We start from the raw sequence: 10,413 nt of genomic DNA, 5'->3' as shown, positions 1-10,413 counted from the left end.
CTGTGCAATGACAATAAAGACTTATCTTATCTTATCTTATCTTACCTGTATGGAATACCGTAACTGTCAAACTGAAAGACCACAGTATTGATTCAAATTATAAATTATATAAAAGCTGCTTCTGTATTTATTATCTAATTGTCTATTTATTTATTTATTTATAAAATATTAATAAAATTCTCCATTTTTTTATTTACTTTTAAAAGTGTTCATTATGGATAGGCTTCAAGGTTTATTGATTCCATTGTTATTGACTTCAAATATATCTTAAATCAATTATTACAGTTTGGTAATGAAAAACATAAACACCCACCATGGTGGATAAGTTATTGCAGTGTGAACTTAATTTAATTGTTTGGTAAACACTAGTTTAGTGCTCCTGCAGCAATTGCAGTAGTCGTTCTCTTTGGATGGTGGGTCAGACATTTAATGAAATAATTTCCCCAATTTAATCTTATTTTCACAGCATTTAGTAACATTGTTTATTTAGTGATTAATTTATTTCAGTCTTATTTTAGGTTTAGGTCTTCCGTACTTTATGTGGGCTCTGCCACATAAAAACCTGACAAAAACCTGAAAGTCATATATAAAGTATACTGTATATTTAAATAGGTATAGCATACTGGCATACTATATATTTCGGAATTTGGCTGTTTAAACGCAGCAAAATGAAATTCACAAAGGTATTCGTCTTTCAAAAAAATGTAATATCGCAAACGATTAAGCAACAAAAAATACATATCTCAGTGTAAAATTCTGTTTTATTTTATTTTTTTTAAATTTAGACTAAATTCCTAAACACATTTACTGGATTTACAAGCCGCGGTGACGCGGGCGGCTCGCTCACGCCTCCTTGTTTGATTGTATCGAAGGCTATGAGCAGATGACGCAGTGAGGTCCAGTGAACATGGCTCCTTTTCCGGACGAGGTGGATGTTTTTACTGGCCCACACTGGCGAATGAAGCAGCTGGTGGGCCTGTACTGCGAAAAGGTGTGTACAACTAACTGTCGTTCCTTATTTTGCAGATTTACGAACAATTTTTTGGAGGTTGGTGTCTGAAGGTGAAGCGAACGCCTGCTAGCATGCTAGCTAGCTAGCTAGCGTAATAGCAGCAAGAATTGAGTCAGTCGAAGGAGATGAACTGTCGGATGACTGTCTGACGACCACACTGAGACCCTTTGGTTGATCTGTGGTCAGCGTTACGTGATAGTATTCACGTTTCCAGCAGCGTGGAACCCTATCCGACTGAACCTAATAAAGTTTTATAGCCACTCCTCTCCGCAGCTAAAAGCTTTTTCTGTTTACTAGCCTAACTAACTTGCAAGATAGCTTATATAATGTGCTTTAAGTGCCACATTGGAGTTTCTAATGTTCTCGCAAACGGTGGTGCATATATTAATAAGAAGTGTCTTAACAAGACAAGCCAGGTAAGCTCATTTAGCTGCAACAGCTAATGCACGAAGGGTGTGCTTCACTAACCCCAGCTCGGTTACAACACTGATGATTTGACACTCTGGCATACAGCCACTATGTTTACATATACGTATCACGTATATGTAAACATAGTATTACGTGTTACGTGTCTAATCCTACCAACTGCAACGCTAACATAGATCACATGGATCTTATGTGATGATTTATTTTGTAAGAAATAACGCAAAGATCTTATTTGATAATTCTTCTTCCACAGCTGTCCAACACCAACTTCTCCAACAACAATGATTTCCGCTCATTTCTCCAGTCCCTGTGCGCCACATTTAAGGAGTTCAAGATGCATGAGCAAATTGAGAACGAGTACATCATCGGGCTGCTGCAGCAGCGCTGCTGCACAGTGTACAATGTACACTCTGACAACAAACTTTCAGAGATGTTGTCCCTCTTTGAGAAAGGGCTTCATAGTATTAAGGTAACGATCGACTGGCATTTTAAAATACACATTTTATTGACATGCTATGATCCTATATTTCACTTGATGCAACTTTAAAAATAGCTAACCAGAAAAACATTGGCTTTAGGTAAGGGGAAAAACATGTAGTACAGTGCTCAATTGTTGGGTACCACTCAGTCATTAGAATAAGTATCATGTCAGCAACGCAAAGATTATAGTACATACAAAGACATCAAGGGTTTTTATTTTTCATGTACACATGTAATTTCCGGCACCTCTTCAAAGCGGTTTTACTCACATGCGAAGCAAAATTACCAGCATTATAATAAATGAGAATTAGTTTTAGCTAACTTACACACTTGGGCAGTCAGTCCCTAAAGGCCCATTGTGCCATGAGAAATCTGCACGTTAATCATACTACACTTCCTTTAAGTGTGGAATAATACTCATTTGTTATATCCACTTTTGTCACAGTTCTCAAGTGTTACAGTTTCACATTTAAAAGAAGAAAAAGGATGAATGAAGTTATTAAGGATGAAGTTAGTAAGTTGAACTGCTTGGAGCAGAGGGAGGGTTATTTTTGTGATCTGCTTATCGAGAGACAAGAGTTATTGTTCTGTCAAGCCATGGGCAAACCTCCACCCCAAGAAATAAGAGGCAAAAATAAAGGCCTTTTTAGAATTATGCAATTGTGTAAACCCGAACTTCCGCTGCCAGTTTGCAAATCAGAAAACATTTTCTATTTTTGCTTTCAGGAGTAATCCTGCTTTCTGTCCCAAGGAAAACTGTCTCCTGGGAAAAACAATACTGTCCTAAATATTTAAATTATATTGAATTCCTGTCATTTGTGTTAAAAAAAAGAGTTCATGATATTTACCCTGAGAAATAGTACCCTGAGTAAATCAACTCCTGTAGTAATGACATTAAAATATTTTTGAATAGAAAATAATACTTTAATGTACAACAGTTATTGCACAACACAGCCATTAATGATGATGCAAAATCAAAATGTACTTCTCATGTAGGAGTAGTGATTGAGTAAGGGTGATTTGGACACAGACCATGAATTAATCATTGTTGTGTGTTTTTAGAGTGAATATGAGCAGCTTAACTATGCCCAGCAGCTGAAGGAGAGACTAGAAGCTTTTACACAGGACTTTCTGCCCCACATGAAGGAGGAAGAGGAGGTATAAGATACTCAAATTTCTTTTCCTTTCTTCTTTTTTAATATTTTTTTTAATAATATTTTAATTACCCATTGTGTGGGACATCAATTAAGACTAATTTATGTTGAACAACAAAAGGTAAAAACATGCACTGAAAGTTATCATAAAAACATGTCTGTTCGTGGCCAGGTAAATTAAACTGTTGCAAGCTGTTTGTAAACTGAGGAGATTCGTTGCAGGTGTTTCAGCCTATGCTTATGCAGTACTTCAGCTATGAGGAGCTCAAGGACATCAAGAAACAAGTGATAGCGCAGCACTGCAACCAACAGCAATTGGACAGTGCCGCAGAGGTGCTAAAAGGCTTCAGTTTGTGGAGTCAGGCGGAGGTGCTCCAGAAAGCCTTCAAATATGCTGATCATGAGAAGACAGATTATGGTGAGTAAGTATATATTTAAGCTGGTGCTTTGTACTTAAGCACATTATAATTGGTCAAGTAACCCCACTGTTCAATATACGACATGTTTAGATAAGCATATCAATCAGTTGTCTTTTAGATCTAATGCAATGTGGTAACTCATGTCCAGCAGACATTTTGACTGTCCATTAAGGCATTTCTTATGATCAGTTTAGGCATGACTAACTTGTTTATACCTGCGTCTGTCTTGCTGCAAAATGTTAAAAATGTATACTTGATAATGGACCTCTGTACTACCAGGACAGTGTTTTAACTGTTAAAGTCACCAGCTTCATAAAAGAACACTCTGTCTTAGAAAGTGGTTGACATTTGTAAAAGGTACACTTCATCATTTTGGTATTTGAGAACACTTACGAGCAAAGCTATTCCATACTCTTCCTCAGAACTGGAAAAAAACAGGAATTCCTCCACCCACATCTCCCAGCTCCCCACGGAAATTATGCTGAGGCTGTTCCATTATTTAGGCCCTGAAGATCTGTGTCGCTGCAGTCAAGTGTGCAGCTCCTGGTCAGAGCTAGCTAAGACCGGCTCTTTGTGGAGGCACCTTTATCCTGTGCACTGGGCCAGAGGTACGCTCGAGTTTTATGTACTGGTGAAGAATTATTTCACTCAAGTGTGTACACAACTAATGAATATTTTTGTCTCTGTTATGTAGGTGATTATTATAATGGCCCCCCTGGGGAGCTTGACCAGGAGCCAGATGAGGAGTGGGTGAAGAGTCGGCAGAACGAGGGTCGTGCCTATCAGGAATGGGATGAGGACGCTGATGTCGATGAGTCTGGTGAGGTTTTGTCTTAGGTAAAGGGCTTGTGTCTCATAGCGATTTAAGTGGTATTTAAAGCACAAGCAACTATTACTAATGTAATGTTTCAGACACAAGCTGCCAGAAAGGCATCATTTGGGATGTACTGTTGTATTATAGGTTCCTACCCAGTCATTCCTGTCCATTCAGCCCACATTTAGCAAGATATGTGTGACAAAAACAAACAAAGAAAACCCCCACTTTTATAAATGCTTGGTAATGTTAAGCCCTGTTCCCATTGAACACACCGTTTAAGTAAAATGGCTGGTAAATAAACTACTGCAATCTGTGGGTGTCTTGTCATTCTCTTTCAAAACGTTGACAATTCACTGGCTTTCAATAACAGCATACAATTAGCCAGCCAAAACTGACTACTGATGTTGGGAAAAAAGTGAATGGAAAAGAACAAATTGAAAATGAGGAAAACGGCTCATAAAAATCAACTCTGAATGCTCCAAAGCTATAGCTGGTCTGCTGTTCAGCAGCCAGTGCTAAAAATGTGATTGTTTCCACTACTGCAAACTGTATTTGTTTGCGAGGAAATCAACAGTGTGTCGTTTTACAGAAGTTACTCACTCAGGTCGAGCAGTTTTGGTGCACTGGTTCTACGTGACAAGTTCAGTGTGAACAGGGCTGTAAAACAGGTTTATGGTTATATGCAGCCTGTGTAAAAGGCAAGTCTTCATTAAATATGATACCTAAAGACATTTAGTGTCTATTTTTTACCTCTACTTTTATAGTTCCTCACTGGTTGCCCTGTTGATATTGGGTAATAAAACTAGATTAAAAATGTAGAGGTGTCTGTTTAAGAGTTTTAAACAGGGCGTCACACATTCGTTCACATGTGGTGAAGCCAGTCGTCTCTATTTACTTTTCAAGTATTTTGCTGCTTTTGATCCCAGACTCTGCTTTATGTGTCATCATGGTATGATACACCTCTAGTGTTGCCTAAAGATGTGTCATACCACCTCCAGTTTAAGCTCTGTAATGTGTCACCCATGTTGTTCAATGGTTCATCAGATGTGTCAGGTCAAATTGAGGGCTCCCTTGCAATCAGCACTGCTAAGCGGGAGAAGAGGCTTCTGAATGGGATTATCCAGAATCTTCTTCCAGCTGTCGGTCCTTCTGTCAAGTCCATTGTTCTGGCATATAGCTCTACAGTCTCAAGTAAAATGGTAGGCGGAGCACAAACCTTTATTTTGCTGTTGTACTAGCACAATGTCAAAGCTCAGAAAGCTCGTTGGTTGAGCTGTGTTGTAAGATAAATGTTCTTGCTTTCCAGGTACGTCAAATCCTCAGTTTCTGCCCCAATATTACTCATCTAGACCTGACGCAGACTGACGTTACAGACTTTGCATTTGACAGGTTAGCATTAAAAATGAATACTGAAATGCTAACTGTTTATGACAAAGCGGATGTACATAAAACTCAGAAAACTTATATTGAGTCTATCCTTTCCTTTTTAGCTGGTCATCTCTCGGAGCTTGTCACTCTCTGGAGCACCTGGATTTGTCGGGGTGTGAGAAAATCACTGATCACACCTTGAAGAAACTGTCTTTTGGGCTGGGTGACCTCATGTCTTCCACCTGCATTGACAAACGCTCAGACAAGCGAGCCAAGCTTCTTAAGAGTTCCCCAGGTCCCATCACGCTTGTTGATGAGAGAAACCTACATCCAGTGGGACGAAAGCAGGCCATAATTTTCAAGCAGGGGACTGGCCGCTGGGGTGCCGCCTGCACACCCACGCAAGTATGGGTCCTGGATCCTTTGGACCTTGCTGATATTGAGGACGCAGCAGAGTGGAGTCGACGTGGTGGGATGCCGCTTACTGACGCGGAAAGCTTCGTTGAGACACAACTTATGGGAAGTTCGTGCTGTTGCAGGAGGAGCAGGAGGCGTGGGCACAGGACTGGCTCAGATGCCTCATATTTGCATCAGCAGTATGCCTTGTCTGCAGAAGTGCTCTGCGGTCACTCCACCTGCTGCACAAGCGACATGGCCCTCAGGACTTTTACTGGGTCTGAGTCAGGCATAACCAGAAATGGCACAGCAGAATTTCGGACTAAATGCTCCTCAATGGGGAGCCTGCAGTGTCTCCAGCCTGAAAACAGGACTGATCAATCAGAAACGAAACGCTCACTGAGGTTTCTCAGCCTCTCTGGATGTTATCAAGTCACTGACTTGGGCCTGAGGTAACGTTAATGCATCAATCTCTTTCAAACAAACTACAAAACACATCATATATATTTTTTAGTATCTGTACAGAGGATCGAAACGGCAAAACTTAGAAAATGTATACACAACCACTGACTTCATACCGCAGGACTCAGGTCTCCAGTAATCCCCTGACTGTACACACATAGGAAAATTAGATCAACCAATAGGCAGAAATCTGACCTCATCATGTGACTTTAAATAATGGGCCCCTTATTTCCTTAATTAGGTGCAAATGAGGGAATGTAAAGATTGAATACAGGTGTAAAAACAAATTCCTGTTTGTTTCCAGTAAATAAACAGGCTGTTGTATACAAAGAAAAGCTGATACATTAAATTAAAAAAGGTCAACTTTAACGAAAGATAAGTTAGTTTAAATATGAGTTTCAATACAAAGTCAAATACAGAAGTGACTTATGTCACATTTTAGGAGTTAATGCCTAAATTTGTTTTATTTTTATTAATTTAATAATATATACATTTAGTTTGGCAGTTATGACCCTCTATGAAAATGACTTGTTTTTAGGTAGGTTCTTTGAAGATTGGTAGCAAACTAAAATGACACAGTGGAATGAATGAGTTACTGTGAACAACTGTAAATACCACATTTCGTCAAATTGCGCTGATGAAATTTTAACCTGGAGACCACCCACAGTACCCCTTCAAACCTTGGTTGTTGAAATATAAACGCTTGCCAGCGTACCCCAAAGAAATGCCTTGTGGTCATTTCCTTATTTGTCTTTGTCCGGGGATAAACACTCTCACAGACTCACAAGGTAAAAACATTCAGCGCCATATGAAAAGTAAACTGCTACTTACTAGTAGTTCAAATGTAGTCATTTTAAAGCATTAGACAGATTAACTTTAATATCAGTGGTCAAGAGGACATAAAATCACTAGTCATAAAAAACATTTATGACTTTGCTCCAGAGTTTTTAGGTTTTTCCTCCTGGAAGTTATACTTCTACTGCTATTTTTGCTCTTGAATTCCACCATAGATTTCAGTGTACTGCCATCTCACCACTATACTGAATTAAGACAAAGATATAGGTGCTTTTCAAAATGCATATCAAGTAACATTTCTATCAGCTAATTCAGATTATACAGTGCAGCTCTTATTAGGGTAAGACTGGATTATCTGCATTCATCTAGATGTTCCCAGTGTTGGTCTGCATGTTGTTGTAGCTGTAATGAGGTTGCATTGCATTGTGTGTCAGGGCTCTGTCTCAGCGTGGAGGGCTTCCCGTGCTGGAGCATCTCAACCTGTCTGGCTGCCTCTTCATCACTGAGGTGGGGCTGCAGGAGCTGGTGTCGGCCTGTCCTTCCCTCAATGACGAGCACTTCTATTATTGCGACAACATCAACGGTAACACAAGTTAAACCTAAAATGCTGCATGCTCTTCACCTAGTAATGTGTTTTGACATAGGCCTGTGTTAATGTTGTACTGTATAAGATGTCACGGTGGTGTTACAGTGTGTGGCAACTATTACAAACATTAATAACCCCACTCGCATAGCATGTGTCCTAGTGTAAGTAACCGATGCCGCTGAGAGGGGAGGTAAGTAGGCATTACAATACATTGATGCCCTTACTGTCAGAACTTTATGTAACACAAAGTTGAATTATTTAGTAACATAATGAAAATATTTAGATGTTGTGGATATGGGGGTGTGTGTCAGATGTTTCTCACTTGTCGCGTGGGTTGCAGGTCAGGAGATAACTGCAGTGTGGTGTTTCTCTGCAGGTCCCCATGCAGACACGGCCAGCGGCTGCCAGAACCTGCAGTGTGGATTCAGAGCTTGCTGCCGCTCTGGAGAGTGATTCAGCAAAACGATGCTATTCTGAAATGTCTCCTTTTAATTGCACTTTATTCTGGGAATACCATTTGCTGTATTTTGTGTCACTTAAAAATATTTCTTGATGAAACTGTAATTTTGCTCTAAATCTTTCGGTCTATATTTCATGGAAATAATGCGGTCTAAAAGGAAAACATACAAGGGTAACAATGGATTTGAACTGTCTGCAAATATCCTGGTTCTTTCTTTTTGGTTTAAAATAAGTAAAAACCTAGAAAAAAATGAACACCTAGAACTCAGTGGTTTTCTGTAGTTTAAACAAAGTTTGTTTTGTCACTAAAATGATACAGATTTACACCAGTCTGCTTCTCCCCTTACTTTGTAACTCATTATCAGCATAGGGTTAATTTTGTTGTTAAATTGAATCTAGCGTCGTCGTTTATTTGATAACGATGTGTGGTGAAACAAAGAGGTGGTCTGCGTTTTGGGTGAAGCTGACTGCTCCAAATGGCACTCAGATTGTTGATGGTTAGGTCCCTACATGTGACTCTTTTTCGCTGCCTTGTGCTGCCGTACATTGATGTTCAGTTCACTGTTGATGCTGGCACAGCGACAGTATGCACAGACATAGGAACTTGTACTTGATGTTGCAGTGTAGTCCTTAACTCCCCCCCCCCCCCCCCTTGTTTTTTTTACATTTGTGATACTAAATGTCCAGAAAGAGTTTCTTGCTTTCACTTTTCTTTATGCACTCCAGTGGGCAAAGAAATGGACCAGTGTTCTTGTGAGAAAGATTGAAGAGTTTGTAGAGAAATAGAAAGCGGGATTAAAAATAGTCAATTGGGAAAAGTCTTCAGGGTATTTGGCCAGCTAGAGTACTGCATCATTTATGATACTGCAGCAGAATTTATTTTCCTGTTCAAAAGCCTTGCATGATTTCTGTTAAAAATTCACAACAAATTAATAAAAACATCTTGGAGTTAGAAACTGTGCAGTTGCTTATTGTTATTGTGTTAACAAAAAAGTATCGAACCACCAACCTTCTAAGTAGTAGGTGACCTGATCCACCACCTGAGCTACAGCCAACCCAATGTCAGTAAAGTGCCAGAAAATCCTCCGTGCATCTTGGCAACTTTCAACAAATTATGACTCCATAGTAGAAATATAGTATCTTAAAAATGTTCTTTTATGCAGCAGGTCTTGCTGCTAGAAAGGCTGCCGACAGCCTCAAGGGATGTTTATAAGAAATCTGCCACATTTAATAAATGTCAAGGCAAACCCAACAAAGGAGTCTGCATACAAGCATCTTTTTTTTTTTTTAGTTTCTTAATTTAATTATGCTGTCACTTTTCTTCACATTTAAACTATAAACTGGCAGTTTGAAGGACTTTTGGTGGTAATTTAATATAAAAATGCTGACTGTAAGGAAAATAAAACAAACCCTCACTTATTAGTGAGGGTTTGTTTCAAGCCAATTTGCCTCAGCAGCTGGCCAGTCACCTTGACTAACACACATTTCTCACCAAGCCACAGGACCATTGGTTATGTTGCACCCTGTATCTCTGCATTGATTCTTCAAGTCTCTGGAAGTCTGATGGATGAACACAATTCCATCAGCTGGTGTTTTGGTGATTGTTTTAAAGAGTGCTCTCCAAGTTTTTGGTACAGTCTTTCATATGTGTTCACTTGAGTTGAGATCTGAGTACTCTGAAGACTGATTCACATCATTCTCACACTCAACCCATTCAGTAACCCCTCATCGTATTGATGGGAGATCATTCTGGAAGAGTCCCACATCCCTTCAGGTCAGGAATGTTTCATAGATTAAAATCAATAAAAAAAACAGTTCTGAGAAATTTTGCTCACATGCAGCGACCTCTCCCTCAAACACTGAGATTGGACTCCTTGAACGAATAGTTGTTCCAACTATATGTTTACTTAGCTTCACTTGGAGCCTATCTGCAGATGTCTGCACAGAGCAACATCTGGGCCCTGCTGTGGAAGGTAACACCCATCTAAAGGGGGGTTCTCAAAGTCTTAGTGCCAATTTAAGGAGCCAACTTATGACTG

At 39.5% G+C, this 10,413-nt stretch overlaps 1 protein-coding gene across 1 annotated transcript; it reads left to right on the top strand.

Moving 5' to 3' along the window:
- Positions 1–857: 857 nt before the first annotated feature.
- fbxl5 (F-box and leucine-rich repeat protein 5) lies at positions 858–9,330 on the top strand. Its single transcript, XM_040040012.1, has 11 exons — positions 858–991; positions 1,692–1,907; positions 2,981–3,076; positions 3,295–3,490; positions 3,914–4,099; positions 4,186–4,311; positions 5,353–5,507; positions 5,615–5,697; positions 5,799–6,524; positions 7,764–7,912; positions 8,292–9,330. Exons 1-11 carry the CDS (start codon positions 908–910, stop codon positions 8,366–8,368), a joined length of 2,094 nt encoding a protein of 697 aa, XP_039895946.1. The 5' UTR covers positions 858–907; the 3' UTR covers positions 8,369–9,330.
- The last annotated feature ends 1,083 nt before the right edge of the window (positions 9,331–10,413 follow it).

Source organism: Simochromis diagramma, unplaced genomic scaffold, assembly GCF_900408965.1.
Source record: "Simochromis diagramma unplaced genomic scaffold, fSimDia1.1 OVJJ01000026.1, whole genome shotgun sequence".
Lineage (NCBI taxonomy): Eukaryota > Metazoa > Chordata > Actinopteri > Cichliformes > Cichlidae > Simochromis > Simochromis diagramma.
This window is presented reverse-complemented; position numbering and strand designations above follow the sequence as displayed.